The following is an 18,494-nucleotide window of genomic DNA, read 5'->3' on the forward strand; positions in this document are numbered from 1 at the left end:
TCTCTCCTCATCCATTGTTACTTGCTTGTCAGTCCTGCTTATTGTGGTGTGATACATTTTCTTTGACTGTTCTTATTTATGAATAAATGGCTAGAATGTGTAGGCAGAACTGTAGTAATACACTCAATATCATCACTGAAAAGGCTTAAATACTGAGTTTACTCTCTGATTGATTGCTTTCTAGTTTTCACATAACATGAACATTGCTCACATAGCAAGGGTTGCAGCAATTGTTTTGTCTTCTCTATGCATAGCTATCTGTGTTTAATATTTTTTTTTTCTCCCTGGATATTGGACACCTGCCCTTGAGGTGCATATTCCTAGCTGTGACTTTTTGGAGAGCTCTGGTTGTATTTTGGATATATTGTCATCAACAATAATGTTGCTAATGTACTGCAAAGCCAGAAGTACTCAAAGTATGTTTCTATTTCATATATTCAAATAACTATTGGACATCAGTTATTAACTATTTAGTTATTTACTACAGCCTGTAGAGTGTTTCAGAATTTTTTTTTGATGAAAAGATGTAATTTTACTCAGATATATACCTGCTTAGTAATGGTTCCTGCCTCCAAGAGTTTACAACTTAGATGTACAAGGGATCACAGGATCATTGGATAATTCAGTTTGGAAGAGACCTCAAAATTATCTAGGCCGGATAAAAGGGATTTGCTGAAGCTCAGGAATCAAGACAGGTTAATAACAGAACCATATTTCTTGCTGCCTACTTTGGTACATGTTCTACCAGAGTATGCTGCTTTTAATAGATTTAGGAGCATTCATGAGCTGTAGGGAATTGGCAGAAGACTGCTTCCCTGGCTTGCACTTCACCGTTTCACTGCCTGCATGGAATAGAGGACTTTTTTTCTCCTGCAGCAACTCTTGCTGTTGGGTTGGCATCTATGTTTCTCGTGCACCAAAGGCTTGTGTCTGAAAACCCAAGCAGGGCTGCTAAATTTCATTTTGACTTGAAATATCTTTGTGTTACCTCTGCCAACTGAAAAAAATAAGCCTGGAGTTTTTCCTTTGTTGGTTGAATCTGACTCCACCTTTATTAGTGCAGACCCAAGGCAAATACATTGGAGCCAGGGGGTGAGATGCAGCTGAAATGGGCAAGGTGTTTTTGACTGCTGCTGCACTGAGGGATGCTAATGGGGGCAGGTTGGAGCTCCCCAGGGCAGTGAAGCTATGAGCCAGCTTGATAGCTGGAGCTCTGCCATTTCTCACGTGGGTCAGTGCCACAGGCCTGCTTTAGTTGAAAACTCACCCCGTTTCATGGTAGGTTTTAACTTCTCTTGCTTTTTATCTTCCCTCTCTTAAAATGGCAATTTTACTCAATATGGAAACATTTTGCTTGAAGAAAACCCACACAACACAATTGCATTGGGTGAAGCATGTCATTTAACCTCTCTTTGGACTGCTTCCATCAGCAGGGCCGCTAAAGCTCTTTACTGGCAGGCTGGTACAATCTATGATCAGTTCCCTGCTTCTTGTGCTGCCTGAATGAGTTTTCCGTCTTGAACAACATCCTGCACCATTCGCCTTACTCCTACCTAATAATTCAGACCAGATGGCTGAAGCTGACCCAGCATAATCTACTCCCCAGGATATAAATGATGCCATTTAGACATACACTGTAATGTTCCCTTAGTTAAAAAAAAGATTTACAGCAGGAGCCTGCAACAACTGACTTTATTTTGATCTGCAGTGTTCTGCCAGACAGTAGTCATTTGTGCTGGGTTACACAACATTAAAAGGTACATATCAGACACTATCCTATACATAGACAAAACGACTGTCCCAAATTTCCCAGAAAGGGAACAGCTTGTGTTTGCATGTTGCCTTAGACCCCCATTCCACCTTGTCCCCGAATGCCCTGGAAAAACAGATGGGACTTACACTGCGGAGCAAGTCAGGGCACTGGCACAGTATAGGAAAAATGAATTCTATGGTTTTGGACCTCTAGAAAGAGGAGGAAAAAAACCCAAGCAAACCCTTTCTCTTTATTCTACAGAATATTTGTTCCAGTTCCCAGTTTGGTTCTATAGAAATATGATACACAGAGAGCTCATTCCGTGGGTAATGGGATTCTACGTTGTTAATGCTATTACAGTTAATTGCAAAATTGTGCAGCTGTCTGCAGAAACAACAGACAACTTATGCAGATACTAGAATTTTGATGCCATTGCTAAATCCTCTCAAGACATAAAGTAAAGGGGGGTGGTAGCAAGATGTATGTAAGGAAAAATCTTACTGCATTGCTAAGCACAGATGAAGGTAACAGTTTTTGGAATAGCTGTCAGCACAGTGGAGGTCAAAAAATGCTGTAGGGGTAGGTGTCTGCAAATTCAGTGGATTTTGGATAAGGTTTGATGCGTGGAATAGTTTGCACTGCTCTTTTACAAGTGGCCACATGTACTGTGAAGTCACTGGGGAAGCAGCATTTGCTGACACATGCAGTACAACTTCAGGCTAAGCGATGTACAAGATTATCCTTTTAAGCTTAATTGTTTTTGTTGTATAAAATATAGATGGTATCAGCAAGGCTGGCATTGTCTTGTTTGTTACTGGAATACAGACTTTTCTCTTCTTCCCCTTCCTTTTTTAAATGCAAAAGAGGTGCAAGAGATTTTTATCTCCACTTTTACTCTAGTTCGCTTCCCTGCATTTTCTGAATCCTGAATTTGGTTATCTTGCAAATTTATCCAAGGACAGGTTGGATGGGACTTTACAGAACTTGATTTAGGGAAAGGTGTCCCTGCCCATGGCAGGGGCGTTGAGACTGGGCGATCCTTAAGGTCCCTCCCAGTCTGTATAATTCTGTGATTCCACCCTCACTGCATAGCTGCATTGTAAACCTGCACAAGTTCAAGCTGAGCCATTTTGCACTTGTTATGATCTTGTTATATTTATAAAGGAGATTCTTCTTCCCAAATTAAGGTGCAAATGAGACCATATGCTGAAGTCAATAGTACAGATTGGATTTAACATTAAATGTGAGGTAAGAGAGAGAGAGAAATAGGAAAGAAAGAGAGAGATTAAGTAGAAAGATATCACCACCCAATGGATCCTGTGACATTCCACTAGTCCTTCTTCAGCCTGGTGCTGGAGGGTCCCCAAGTCGTTCTTCTGTGGTATCACATTTGTACTGTCCAAGTTCTGGGTATTCACAGGGTGTAGGTGCCATTGCCATAACCTGGGATAGCATGTGTGTGAGCAGTTTTTCCTTTCTCACAGTTTGCCATGGTGGGATTTCTTTGGATGCTAACCAAACCTTCAACTCTGTTAGGCCTGGAACAAGCTCCTTCCTACTCTGCCATCTGTGCTTATTTCATGTTTTGTTGTGGTGGCTTATTTTATAGCAAGTTCCTTTTGTGACCTTGACAGTGTTTGGAGGCAGGATGCTGCATTCTGTAAGACCTTACAGCACTTGTGGTTACATTGGAAAACCAATCTTTTGATGTTCTCACTCCCTAACCCTTTGCATCAGTTTGGTACATGGAAAGTGCAGCTCCAGCTTGGCTGGTATTAAAGAGAGAGACTGGGATAATCCCAGTTGCTTGGTGCCCTGGGATGCGTGTGCCTTGATGGCTACATTTCTGAATGTCCATGAAAGTACTGGGATACATTTGGGACCTGCCAATGGTTCTCTGTGTAGGTGGAAATCATACAGATGCGAAAGCTACCTCATGTATTGCATCCAGCCTTGGGGCTACCAGCTGAATATGCTGATTCACACAACTGAAGACACCAAGGGCACCAAGATACATAAGTGGGAAAAAATGCTTATCAACTTCCCCTTCTGACCTTAAATCACACCACTGAGTTTCTTGAATAGAGGAAAAAGCTTATAAGAGTGAGAGATTCTTGCCTTGTTCCCAGCACACTGAGGAATTGTTCTCAATTTTCTCGTGCAGCTGTATCTGCTCTTCCCGAAAAAGGTTTTTAAAAATGGAATCGTGTTGTCTCAAGTCCATTGGTGATTCTGAAGCCACTGTAAGTGGGTTATTGATTACAAAGGGCTGAAAGCATCTGGTGTGCTCATGTGTGAGCCTCTGCATTTTGACCCTGCTGGTTTTGCTTCTCTTTGAGGCCATGGGCAATTTTCTCAGCCAACACTATATGGTTCTTAATGTTTGTTTTGCTTTGAAATGAAAGGAAATATGAAAGTGCATGTTGTTATTATCCTCTTCCTTTAATCTTTGCTCAGAAGTTAGTCGTCTTAGACCTTTAATCATCTGTCTTTGTCTAAATTTCCCTCAATTTAATTCTATCTTTCTGATGCTCAACTGCTTACAGATGAATGAGGAATTGTATTGCTTTATCTCATTTTTTACCTCATTAGAATGCTGGCAAAAGCCCATGGTCACAAAAGACAGGTAGTAGTTTAGGGCTTTTTTTGCCTTTTTGTATTATTTAACCCCTTTGCTATCAGAGCTCTATAGTGGATATCACAAGTGGATGTTGTCATGCATATAAATTGGAAGAGAAATTGCACTGGAATAATGGTTGCAGACTGCAGTACCAACCACTAAAAAGTCAGAAAATGGCAAAGTTTAGGCAGCCTTTTCAGCTCTGTATGATCAGACATTTTTTTTTTTTTTTTGTAGCTGCTGTCTGAAAGGTCATTCTTTTAAGTGAGTAAGACATTGTGTCTTCTCCAGTACTTATTCTTTTTCTAAACTATTTTTGTTTAATTTTTTTTTTAAAGTGAGGTTAGAATGAGCACAAATCTGAGCTTTTTTTTTTTTTTTTTTTTAAACAAGTGTAAAAAAATTCAAGGCCTCAAACTGAGAAGTGTCTCCAGCTTTAGTAACAGACAGTGCTTTCTGACATATCTGTAAAGGTTACACCCTGCTCACTCCTGAGGAGTAGGGAAGGAGAAGTGGGGAATCTTAGAGCTCTCCTTCAGAGAGCAAATGCAGCCAGCTATGGTATGCTTGTCCATGTGCAATTGCAAAATGCTACTGAAATAAAATAAGTCACAGTATATTTAGAATTACTTTGTACTAGAATATATACATATATATAATATATATATGTATATAATATATATATGTACAGATATAAAATTGATTGTCTGCAATTTATCTTTATATAGCAAAACTGACAAAATATTCTGGCTAGGATAAAGGGAGAGCAAGTAGAATTTATTAAATAAAGTAAGTAATCTCTTAAGAGGTAAATAAACAAATTCTGTTAGACAGAAAATCCAGTGAGATTCACTGACACTTTAAACAAACATGACTTAATCGCTTAACAAAATGTTTGGAGCAGTAGAGAGATTCAAAATGAAGATGTGTTTTGTGGTCACAAAGTTCATCAATAGTATTATTGCCATTTCTACATGAAATCTGGACTTGTTTTCATGGGATAGATTATGGAGCCAGGAAATTCTAGGTACAGATTTAGTTTGTGTAAGAAATGCCCCACCCCCGAAGTGTCAAGGGCAGGCTGGATGGGGCTTGATGCAACCTGGTCTAGTGGAAGGTTTCACTGTCCATGGCAGGGGAAGTAGAACTAGATGGTCTTTAAGGTCCATTCCAACCAAAGACATTATGTGATTTCTGTTTTCTAAGATTTTAGACTTTTTGTTGAATTATTTTCCTGTAAACTCCCACTAGGAGACAGACTGTATTTTGCTCATTTTACATAACAATTACCATGCCCCCATGACTTCTCTTTATGACTGCGGTTCCAATCTTGATTCTACAGCTGCTCACTCCCATTCTAACCTCAGTAGTATTCAACACTTTTTCCCTCCTAGTAGGATTGTGCCTCACATGTAGCAGAGATTACTTGATAGAGCAGGTTTTACCCAGAGCAAATTACAAAACCTGTTTTTTGCAAACCTTGTCTGACTGCAAGTTTCTGGCTGCCCTTGTTCCACAGAAATGGCAATTTCAGCTTATGGAATTACAAAGCAGCCAGCTCAGTGAATCCTCTGTGCTTTCTTCTGTGACTGCATAAGTACTGAAGTGCTTTTCTCTGCACACCAGTGATCATTATTCCAGCAAAAGCAACCCGTGCCCCCTCAGAATAGATAAAGACCTTTACAAAGAGACTGAGGTTTTAATATTTATTTTGCACATGTGCATACACATGCAAATGTGGCTCATACATCATTTTTAATGAAAACACTATGGCAAGATAGGCTTTAAAGTTAGGGCAAAACCACTGTTCTACTGTTCCTTGACTTAATACTGTCAACCCAATTAATACCCTGACAGTGTCAATGATGCCAGCTGAATGCCACTGCCAGAGGGCAATTTCTAGATTATTTCTGCAAAGTATTTATCTAGAGATAATTACCTATTAGCCTGATATATTTTATTTGCTGTTGCAATACAAATTGACCTGGCATTGAACCATATATTACAACTGTTTCAATTGTTCTAGGAGCATTCAAACCAACTGTAAAAAGTTCCCTGTATTGAGAATGGAGAAACTTTTTCTCATTGCTACTGTCCTGTAGCTTTTTGTTTTAAAAACAGGTTTTAATTTTAATGTGGAATTAAATGTTCGTAGTAATATGAAAGATAAATTCTTACAAAAATATGGGTGAAATAAAAGTTGGTATGGCAAGGTGGGGATCAGCCTCTTTTCCCAGGTGACCAGCAACAGGACACAGAGAAATGGCCTCAAGTTTTGCAAAGGCAGTTTCAGGTTGGATATGAGGAAAAATTTCTTCACTGGAAGGATTCAAGCATTGGTACAGGCTGCCCAGGAAAGTGGTGCAGTAACCATCCCTGGAGGTGTTCAGAAAATGAGTAGATGTGGCACTACATGATATGGTTTAGTGGGCATGGTGGCATTTAGTTGAAGGTTGGGCTGCTTTATCTTTGAGGTATTTTCAAACCTTAATGATTCTGTGATTCTTTTTTTCTCATTGTACATGACAAATAGAATACATAATAAGCTGGAAAGTTGTGAAAGGAGTTAGAAGAAAAGTTCAACATTAGCTGTTCCTAAAGAGAGGGAAGAGAATCTTCTGATATCCGGCCAGAGACTGAATGTGAGGACAAGCAGAAACCCTATAAAAAGCTTTATCTTTGAGGTCCCAAGAAGTATCCAAGTAGATCCAATCTTTCTTTCTTTACCAGGAGAAAGTCCGCTGTTAATAAATCAAATAATGTGAAGTTTATTTGTTCTTTGTTAAGTCAATTATCTCCACTAGACAATTTGACACCTTTTCTGTGTGACTGTCTGTCTGCAAACTTCTTGCCCAAGGAAGGGAACACTTTTTGCCCCCTCTCCTTAAGTCATTATGTTCACAGGTTTCAATGAAATTACTTTCACTGCTGGATCTTGTGTATCTGATCATACCCCATAGAAATAAATGTGATAGAAACATCTGAACAGGATATTTTAAGACCTAGCTTGTTGCTTATTCTTGGTTGAAACCAAACATTACCCAGCCACTTCTGAATTGCAGCAGACTGAAGCGGTGAATCCACAAAGTCTTCCTTCAAGCTCTGCACCCCACTTGAAAAAAATGCCAAATGTACCTGCAGATAGGGCTGAGAGTGATTCAGGTGCCTTGGATGGGTGTCGTCAAGTTTCTCTTAAGGTACTTTACATTTGCAAATTTCTAGGGTACTGGTTAAAGCAATCTGTGACTTCTCCCTGTAAAAGGGTCTGTTCTGCCTATATCCTTCAGGTGTGCCTGTAACATGTTCTTTCAATCTCTTCTTATAATGTTATTCCTTTATGGTTTTTTTTTCCTACAGACCTCTTTAAAATGAGAATATGACTCAAGAATCTCATAGAAATTTTAGAAAATATGTCTATAGTTTTTTTCTAAACTCTTGTATACTGGTGCTTTCTACTAAAAACGTAGTATGTGTTTATCATTAGGATGATAATGTGTAAGTATGTATCAAAGGAAAACACCAGAGAGTCAAAGCCAATATGGCAAATAATGTATTTTACTTGTTCCTCTTTACAAACAGATATTCAAGAGTTTTATGAAGTGACACTGCTAAATTCCCAGAAAAGCTATGAGCAAAAAATAGAAGAAGCCAATCAAGTTGCAGAGAAATGGGAGAAGACAACATCTGCTACAGACCCTGAAAATCTGCAGAAAAAACAGGAGGTAATTTAACAGATTAAGAATTAAAATATATGTAATGGGTGCGATGTCTCAAACCTGAGAAAAGCCATGCAATGGTGTATAAGACTGAAAGGATGGGTTAATTAATTAGATTAGGGTGTGGAGGATATATTTACACACAGTCTTATCCCTCTGAGCTTGATTATATCGCAGACTTCTTTATCCTTTCAATTCCCATCTGTCAAAGTGAAAGTAGAAAACTTTCATTTTCTCATTCTTATTGTACTTTATCTGATACTTGGTTTCTGATTACCCCCCAAAAGAGAATATATATTTTCTACTTGCTGATGACTGCTGAGGTTATTAATATTCCAGTGATTACATCCTGTGTAAAAAATTTAATATGACTTTTCAAGTTTCTGCAATTGACATTGGGCTGAACTTTTCCATAGTGCATGTTCACTGAGATCAACCAAAATGGTCTCTGCATGAGGAACAGATACACAGAAGAAGGTTGCACACCTTTGCTTTTCTCCTGTAACCAGTGGAAGAATTCAAAACCTTTCTTTGTCACCCCCAGCTCTAATCTGCTTTTGCCAGCTTCCAGATTATTATTAAATATATTAGAAATCTAAACTACTTGCCTCCACCCACATTTGTACTTTAAAGATGAAAACAAACCCCACAGAAGCAAGCAATGCATTGCTGTGTTCTTAAACAGTGAAACACAAATAGGGTGGGCATGGGCTACAAATTGCAAATCTCCAGTCCAGAATAAAAGATGAGGGAAATGTATAAATATTTTCATTGTTGTCATGATAAGTAAGGCATTTCAAGTTTTAAAAGATGTTGGCAAGAACTTTTCCATAGGCATGACTATTTTTAAGAACTTTCTCCCTTTTTAACAATGTAAAACTCAGACAGAAATTGTAGTTCTACATGCCATTTTAGATGTGATTCTTTAAAAAGATAAATCAGAATTGTTCTAGGTGGCTAGAGCAAAACTCAGAAGAAATGAAGAAATTTATTGTAAAAATTAATTAGCAAAAGAAGCTTGTAGAATTAATGCGAACAAGCATTCTGATTTTGAGTGAAATCAGAACAAATAAGTCTTAACACTAATGTAGGATATATCCCATGAATGATTTAACATTTGAGTCACAGTTTGAAGGCACAGACAGCTAATATCTGTCTTTCTTTTTTAAATATATTTTAAAGCATAAATCTTTATGCTTTAAAATGGTGAAAGTGTATTCCTGTTATCTCTTGGAACATCTGATGAAGACAGTGGACAGACTCTCTTTTTATTCCAGCCTCATCAAAATATTTGACCCCCAACCCCATCTTCCTTAAACTCATTGCTATCTGAGAGGTGTGCTGCTGTTCCTGTACAGGGGAATTTGAACTCTGTATTCTATGCTGAGGATAATAGATACAGGGCCAACTCCAAATGTTTCTCATTTTATGAAAAAAAATGTTCTAATTTAAAGGAAAACAATAGAAAACCATAGCGTAAAAACTGGAATAGCCTTTCCAAGGCAGGGTGCTGACAGTCAGAGTCCAGGGTGCCATTTTCAAATTTGCAGTCTCTCCATAAATTTCATCAGGGTAATGGGAGAGCAAAAAGTTTAGTCCCTTAAAAAGTCATATATATTTTAAGGGTCCAATGCAGGCAAAAGAGGCTGGAAATGTAAGTTTTTGTTTTTTTCCTTATGACAACCCAACATACTATCAGCAGTTCCAAGTCAGATTAGTGCAAGCTAGATGTACAAGCTGCTGTACAAATCCAAGATAGCCCTTTGCTTTCTATGAAAAATTACCATATGAAAATATAATCAAATAATCTAATATATCGCATAAATTCTTATTCATGGTCCATGCCTCATGGGAAATGTTTGTTTTGTACTTCCTTTTCCATCCTCAATTACATGTCCCAAATTTGGAAAGAAAAGTCCTCCCTTCTTTTGTAAAGTCATAGACTTATGGAATGGTTTTTGTTGGAAAGAGCCTTAAAGATCATCTAATCCCATGGGCAGGGATGCCTTCCACTAGACCAGGTTGCTCAGAGCCCCATCCAAGTTGACCTTGAACATTTCCAGGGATGGGGCATCCACAACTTTTCTGGACAGCCTATTCCAGTGTCTCCCCACCGTCACAGAAAAGAATTTTTTCCTTATATCTAATCTAAACCTCCCATCTTTCACTTTAAAGCCATTCCCTTGTCTTATCACTACATGTCCTTGCCAAAAGTTTCTCTCCACCTTTCTTCTAGGCTCCTATCAGGTACCGGAAGGCTGCAGTTAGGTCACTCCCAAGCCTTCTGCTCTCCACACTGAACAATCCCAATTCTCTTAGCTTTCCTCACCAGAGAAGTGTTCCATCCCCCTGGGGATCTTTGTGACCTCCTCTGGATATGCTCCAGCAGGTCAATGTCCTTGCAGTGCTGAGAACCCCAGAGCTGGATGCAGCACTCTAAGCCCAAGGATAATCAGTCAGTCCAGAGGCCATCCCCCTTTCATGCCTTCCCCTCAAAACTTTCCTTGGCTGTCTGTATATAATTTTTTCTATATAATTGGTCCTTTTTCTATCTTAATAGTTGATAATTGATAATTGCTACTTTCCTTTGGAAAACAGCATTAACTGTCCAGGACAGGTGTCCTGTGAACCCTGCTTTGTATTTATGTACTTGCTTTTCTGAAAGTGCAGATTTTTTAGATAAGAGAAAAGATGTTTGGTTGTTTGCAATACTGTACAAATTTGCCACCTTGCATCTGTGATTACCATACTGCTTTTTAGCAAACTGGTGCTAGATCTTACAGCATATTGGGGCTGGATCTTCATCTCTTTAAATGGACATGAAAGGATCACAATCCATCCTATAATCTCCTATCATTCTCAGAGAGTGCCTGAGAAGAGAGGCGTCTCCCAGACTCAGAGACTTTAATTTTGAATAGCCTTTGTAAAAGCAAGTGAAAAGTCAGTGGACTATAAGAGCTCACTGTATGTGTCAGAACCAGTCGCATCCAAATTTTTTGTGTGCATGCCTCCATGGAGGATCCCATGGCTATGGACAGTGGAATTAACAAAAGTGTTGGGGTTTTAGTGTAGTTACTGGTTTGGGGTTTTTTCCTCCTTTTTTTTTTAACTTGCATGATTCTAGATAAATTCTGTGCTGTTTATGTTTTAATCCTGAAGGATACTCTAGTGTGCATGAAATTGATAAATGTTTAGGTATGGCCTATGTATTTAAACACCACATCCTTGCTTTTCACTTCGTGATTAACAGCTTTGTTGGTCGTCTGAGTAAACAGTGACTTCAATGTTTGCAGATGAAAAATGCAGTATTTCTTGTCATCACATTATTATTGCATTTTTCCCTCTATAGAGACTAAATATATGTGTCAATGTATCTGGCAGAGCTCTAAATATCATAGACCAAAATAATTCAAGTGGGTGGGTGTTAGTGAAAAGGAAGAAAGAAGGACCCATATGAATGTGGTTTTTGTGTTAATTTATCCATGTTGCTTTTCCCTCCTGTAAATGCAGCTTGACAAAATCAGCTTAAGTTAGTGGATCATTTCAGACAGGTTTTGGGCCATGTTCAGATTCACTAGAAATGTTTATTAGGTTCTATTTGCAAAGGCTTTTTTTGTTTCATATATTCAGATAGAAAGCAGGAAATTTGACATATTGGGCACTAAATTAAGTCCAACATGTTCATTATGATGTAGGAACTCTAGAATATAAGTCTTGAGAAGGCCTAAAATACCGCTGTTGTCCATTCTCTTGCCTGGGGGCAGAGCAACTGCATTTGAGCTGTTCCTGACATGTTTGCCTAGTCTGTTTTATAAAACCTCCCACAGTGGAAAGTCAACTATTTCTGCAGGTAACTTATTTCCTCACTGATGGAAGGTCTTTCCTTATGACAAACTGGAGTTTCTCTAAGGAGAATTAGAACCCCTTGGATTTTGTTCAAATAGCAGTAGACGTGGATGGCCTTTTATTCAGTCCTGTTCCAGAAAGCACTTAAGCACATCACAGAATTATTCAGTATTGCAGAATGGTTTGGGTTCGAAGAAACCTTAAAGATCATCTAGTGCCAGCTCCCCTTGCCATGGGCAGGGATGTGTTCCAGTAGACCAGGTTTCTAAAGCCACCTCCAAATTGGCCTTGAACACTGTCAGGTTGGGGCAACCACAGCTTTCCTGGGTTCCAGGATCTCACCATCCTCATCGTGAGGAACTTTCTCATAATATTCAATCTAAACTTAATCTCTCTCAATGTAAAGCCATCACCCCTTGTCCTGTCACTACATGCTTATGTAAGTAGTCCCTCTCCAAATTTCTTGTAGCCCCCTTTAGGTACTGAAAGTCCTCAGTGAGGTCTCTCTGGAACCTTCTCATCTCCAGGCTGCACAACCCCAACTCTCTCAACCTGTTTTCATAGGAGAGGTGCTACAGCCCTCTGATCATCTTCTTGGCCTCTTCTGGACCTGCTCCAACAGATTCACATCCTTCTCATGACAGGGATCCCCGAGCTCAATGCTTTACATGCCCCTGTAACAACAAATGCTAGGCTGTAATGAGAAATCTTGTCTTTTGGGATAGTAAATATTTAGTTGTCTTAGACTCTTTTCAAAGGAGCTATACTTGGAGGTATGAAATATTTTAGTTTCCAAAACAGAAATCCTTGAGGCACTGTGAAAAGCAATTAGTGTTGACAGCACAGGCACTATATCACCAACTATATTAAAAAAATTCTGGAGACTACTTTGCAAGATTTATGTATTAATGAAAATACTAATTCAGGATTTGGGAGCAGCAGGTTTTTGTTTCTTACTGTTCTGTGTACTTCCTGAAGGACTGTATGTAAAGTCTGAGAAGAGAACTTAATAACTCAGTCATGAAAGGGAACTGAGAGTTACATTGTCTGAACAATCTCACCATATGGAGATGGGAGTTGCGGACCATGTAGTGTGGGGCACTGCGTGGGCAGAAACAGTTCAGGATTAAAGTCCACAAAACACAGAATACACCTATAAACTAACAAGTAATGAATGCCAAATATGGGACAAGGTGTCATTCCCTTAAAATATGCCTCATCAAGATGTTGATGCCTTATCCTGATTAAGGGTTCGGAATCATGATCTCTATTCTGTAAATAAGACCATAGCTAGATGTCTCTCATAACAGGCATAAAGGCACTGCTGGTGCATTTTTCCATATGAAGAAGCTATTTGGCAAGGATGTTTTCTGAAGATGTGGAAATCCATCTTTCCAGGATACAGGTCCTTTCTTGACCAGAGGGGAGCTGATAGTACTTCTCACCCATAAAAGTGCACTAAGAATTGTGCTGGCAGGTATTATTTAGCTTTTTCTTGTTGGGATGTTGCCCATTTGTGTGGAATAATTAAATATTTATTGGGAGAGAATACTGACACATGGCTTTGCAACTTAGAGTTTATAGCTATTACTGCTCTGACAAGTATTAAAGTCTAGGCTGTTTTGTCTTCTTTTGCAAACCTAAGGGTGGAACCCTCCCCAGCGAGTGCTCAAACACCAGTGTTGAAAAGTCATAAAAGCAAAGCCCTTATCCCTGTTTTCTCTTCATTCTTTTCCACCTCCCCATTGTCACCATACTTATATTTAAATCTGGAAGGGGGAGGATTTAACACAAAAAATTAAGAACTTCAAATGCCCACCATGTCCCAGGGAGCCGTATGTTCATTCCTCTCAAACTGCATTTAGGGGATGCGGGATGTTGCATTCAGTGGGAGGGTTGGTGACACATGGGGGGGAAGTGTAGCTGGAGTTCACCTAAATGAGCAGGTTGTGAAGGTATGCCAGAAACATGGATTTTGTGGATTCTGACAGTTATTAGACATTGGGCTGGTTGGTATGGTCCAGACAAGCACATTTTGAGACAAACAAATGCCAGGTGCCTACTTAGAGAACTGTATAGTGTAGATGTGACACTACAAAGATCACGTGCCTCCAGAGTTTCTGAGTATCTTGAATGCTTTCAAGCTGAGTCATTGCAAGTTGCATTAATAAAGCATCTGCATTGACTTAAACCAAGCAATAGTTATCTGTCCATGTAGCCTGGTACCTGGCTTCCCTTGGGGGCCAGGAGCAGATGCTCAGTAAAGAGTCAGAAGACCAAGCCTTATATTGGGTGCTTTAGCTGTTTTGCAAGTCTAATCTGAATTTGTTTGAACTAGAAGTACAGAAAGTGTTCAGTGCTGCAAAATTCAGCCTTACCCTATTTTATAAACATTCAGTGTGGTATTCACCGCAGCTGACTGGGGATGTGCCCAATCTGCTGCTGGAAATCATGAAGACAGGATTTGTTTGTAATTTCACCTCTGCCAAAGAGCCTCATTACTTCTTTGGACCAAGGTTTATAAGACAAGCATTCACAGCTTGAAAGCATTTTCCTGAAATTATGGCTCTTAAATTGTCCCTGTTGGAAAAAGAAGACTTATTTCTTTTCACCCCTAGAAAATGTGAGATAGGGATTGAGCTGAAAGTGGTTTAAATTCAGGTCTTCCACTGCTTTGAGAAGTGCCCTCTCTCTTCCCAGTTCCAGGTAAGTCTGGGGAAAGGTATCTCTGCTGTCTGTGCAGCAGTATTAGTGGGTTCCTGCAGCCTGAGAACAGGTATGCAGGTCTGAGCCCAGCTCCTCATCTTAGCAAATGGTCACTGGCCTGGTAAAAAGCTTTCTTCCCTAAGAGGGTTCTCTGCATTGCAAAAAGCAGTCAGTAGCTAAAGGATGTCTCTCCCCCAAGCATTGTGTAGATAGATACAATTGAAACCCTGAGATGTTTAGAAAATACAATAATGGAGTACAAAAAAATCACCTAGATGAAGGAATCCATCTGATAAACCAAAAATGGAGTGGATCTTTAGTATGACAATAGAAACACTGCCTGAAGCTGCAGGCTTGTGCTCAGCTCCATGCAGTCATTAAAAGACATAAATTTATGCTTTGTCTTAACCTCTCTAGTCTTTAATTTGGTCTTCAGTGTTGCTTATTTCTGGTCAGCAGTGTTTTGACCTTTATCTGTATAGAAAGCTGAGGTGAAGAAAAAGAACACTCTGCTGTTGCACTTGCATATAAATCTAGCAGACACCTGTTCCTGTGTCATTGCATGAAAAGACTATTTACTTATAGGGCATTTGGTGCAGATACTTCTGCCATATTGAATGATAATCATTTGTAGCTGCTGTGCAAGTTTGGTCATCACACCCTGATCTCATATGCACAATCTTCATTCAGCACAGTGTGGGATCATTGCTTTGACATGGCCCCCAAAGAGTCCAGTTCATCATTTAATTCCTGTTGTTTCGTGCATTTCTTATGTTTAGAAGCTTGTTTTGCAAATACATTTAATTGCATCATGCAAAATGAATCTTCTTATATCTGTTTGCTCCAGGAATGCTTTCTATCCTTGTATCCAGCTATTATAAACACTGTAATTACTTCTCTGTCCTCTAAGTGCTGGCTTGTTAAAAGTTCCAGTAGTAAAACCTTTACTTTAAAATCTTCTGCCTGAAGCAATTAACAAACCATTAATCTGTTTCACACTAACAGCTTGTCTAAAAAACATGGAACTGCAGCCCCTTCTACGTGTGCCTATGAAAATTCAGTCTCTTCTCTGGAATTTTGTTTGTTTTCTTTGTTTGCAACTGGGTACAGCTTAATTTGTATGGCTTGATTTAGTCCCAGGAGCCACATTTGATTCTGTTTAAGTGATTATACTTAATATGCAAGAGTCATTAGGTATGATCAACCATAATGTTTCATTAGAAGGGTTCAAAACATTGAGTTTTATGCATCTGTTTCTTCACTAGATTTAGCACTATAGTATACATTTATCTGATCAAATGCAATTTGTGTCTGTGGGTTGATTTTGTGCCAGAGCCAATTCCCAAGTAATTCTATTTGGCACTAAGTTCTCCTTCAAGACAGCAGCAGTCTTTTTAAGGGGTACAGTATAAGTGACATCTTGGTGTGTGTTTCACTAGTCATTTTCCTTTTGCACCCAAGGATGTGTAACAACCCTTACTAGGTAATTATTGAACAACAATGTTGAAGCTTAGCTCCATGCTTGTTAGGTTTTTTATTATTATTATTTAATATACAGTAGCTTTGTAATTTAATTTTTTTAATGCACTATTAAGTTTTTCTTTACTTGAAGAAATTATTTTATACGCTTTCCTTTTCTTCTCAACTGGGTTGACTAATGTTTAGAAATGGGTAACTGCAAAGTCACTGTGTTATGAAAACCCTTATTTATTACTCGCTGCAGCTAAATGCCTTGCCCATACTGGGTATCCATACTGGGTCTCTATTTATAAATTTGTTATTTGTTCTGTAGCTTGTCAATAACTTGAGTGCCAGAGCGTCTGTTAAATGTCATTTTAGAGTTGTTTCTGAATGTGTTTTAATATGGTCAGGCCAATGTTTCCATTTTAAACCAAGTTGTATCTATGCAGAATAGGGTCATCCTGTGGACAGAAATGCTCTTGTGATGCTGAGAGTAGGGCAACATACATACCATGCCACTATCTAAACAGATAATTTCTGTCCCATGGACAAGGCTAGGAACTAGACATCATTCTGCTTTTGCCATCAGTCAGGAGAGCCAAGCATGTCCTGCGGGGCATCAAGACACAGCATGGCCAGCCGGGCAAGGGAGGGGATTGTCCTGCTCTGCTCTGCACTGAGGCAGCCTCACCTTGAGTGCAGTTTTGGGCACCATAGTATAAAAAAGATATAAAGCTATATCTGTCCAAAGGAGGGCCATGAGGATGGTGAAGGGTCCTGAGGGGAAGCCATATGAAGAGTGGCTGAGGGCACTTGGTCCGTTCAGCCTGGAGAAGAGGAGGTTGAGAGGAGAGTTCATTGCAGTCTGCAACTTCCTCAAAGGAGATGCACAGACCTCTTGTCTTGGTGACCAGCAATTGCACCCAAGGGAATGGCCTAAAGTTTTGTGTGGGGAGGTTTAGGTCGGATATTAGGAAGAGATTCTTCACCCAGAGGGTGGCTGGGCGCTGGAACAGGCTCCCCAGGAAAGTGGTCACTTACCAGGCACCAAGCCTGACAGAGTTGAAGAAGTGTTTGGACAAGACCTTAAGGAACATGGTGTGACTCTGGGGGCTGCCTTGTGCAGGGCCAGGAGTTGGATTCGATAACTGCTGCGGGTCCCTTCCAGCTGAAGATATTTTATGATTCTATGATTTTAGTTTAACATCACTATCTTGTTGGTGTGCCCTGCATGAGGGTCTAGAGGACTCACTGGTTTCATATGTCCTTTTTGACAGGGAGATCTGATTGTTTTATTAATAATGGTTTTCTACTGACATTAGTGGGATGGATCTGGGATCTTGATATTAAATTAAACCAGATCAGCATCGATGAAAGAGTCACATCCCCCACAACAGGTTTATTTGGGTTTATTTTTTTTTTCACATTTATATAATATGCCTATCAAACAACCTCCAGGCATTTTTTTGATCTGTGATTTGTTATTACATCTGCAAAGGATTGGGAGCAGGCCAGAACAGCTGCAAGGGACCAGCAACAATAATTTTCCCCAATGAAAATGTGCCTAAGTATCAACCAGCATACAGAATGAGCCAAACTTTTAATTAAGCAGTGAGTCTCTGTTATGATAAGCATTGAGGTCAGACTATTGTGTAAATTCCACTTCTGTCTATCAAGGTCAAAAATGATAGATCTAGTTTGAAAATATCACTTAACAACTCTTGCAATTTTAATGTATTTTTTCTAAAATAATTTTCGTAAACCATTATATGTTTCAGCAAGGGAATACCAGATTAGTCTGAAAAAATTACAAACATAAAAATATCAGAATGTCCCATGAAGCTTCTTCCACAAACTAGCAAGCAGTTCCTCTGAACACTTTGTGATATAATTCATTGTTTCTAATAAGACTCTGAGAAGTTATATTTTAGCTACCTGCAAAAACAAGTACATCAGCTGCTAAAGTATACTTCTTAGTCCTATAAAGCTGTAAGAGTTCTGTAAAATTGATATTCAGGGACAAATGTACTCTACTTAAGATTCATTCTAAAAATATTTCAGAACAATTTGTCTCACACATTTATTAACTCTGATTCTTCACCAATCTGAGCAACTAAGCAAGAGAATTCACTGCCCTCCATGTGCAAAGGACACAAGTCTCCATAGGGAGGTTTAAGAGTCCATTATATATTTCTGCAGTCTACCAATACTTTTTTATTAAAATGCTTCTTAAATAGTTCCCAAGAATAAAGAATGATATCACCCCAAGACTTCTGGATCACATAAAGGTCACCCTGGGAGTGACTTCTTGGATAGATGAATGTAGCTTTGCTTAGTAAGATAAATGTATATGAAAGAGAAAATATCCAGCCTCTTTTGTTTAGTTTTTTTA

The 18,494-nt window shown here is 39.1% G+C and overlaps 1 protein-coding gene across 7 annotated transcripts in view; it reads left to right on the forward strand.

The window, feature by feature from the left end:
- DLG2 (discs large MAGUK scaffold protein 2) overlaps nt 1-18,494 on the forward strand; it is a 988,724-nt gene that overhangs the window by 115,233 nt on the left and 854,997 nt on the right. For all 7 annotated transcript variants that reach the window (XM_066572327.1, XM_066572326.1, XM_066572328.1 and 4 more), the window contains exon 4: nt 7,953-8,095. In XM_066572327.1, coding sequence (XP_066428424.1) covers nt 7,953-8,095 — 143 coding nt within the window. The remainder of the gene's footprint in view (nt 1-7,952; nt 8,096-18,494) is intronic.

This window comes from Molothrus aeneus, chromosome 2 (genome assembly GCF_037042795.1).
Source record: "Molothrus aeneus isolate 106 chromosome 2, BPBGC_Maene_1.0, whole genome shotgun sequence".
In the NCBI taxonomy this organism is placed as follows: Eukaryota; Metazoa; Chordata; class Aves; order Passeriformes; family Icteridae; genus Molothrus; species Molothrus aeneus.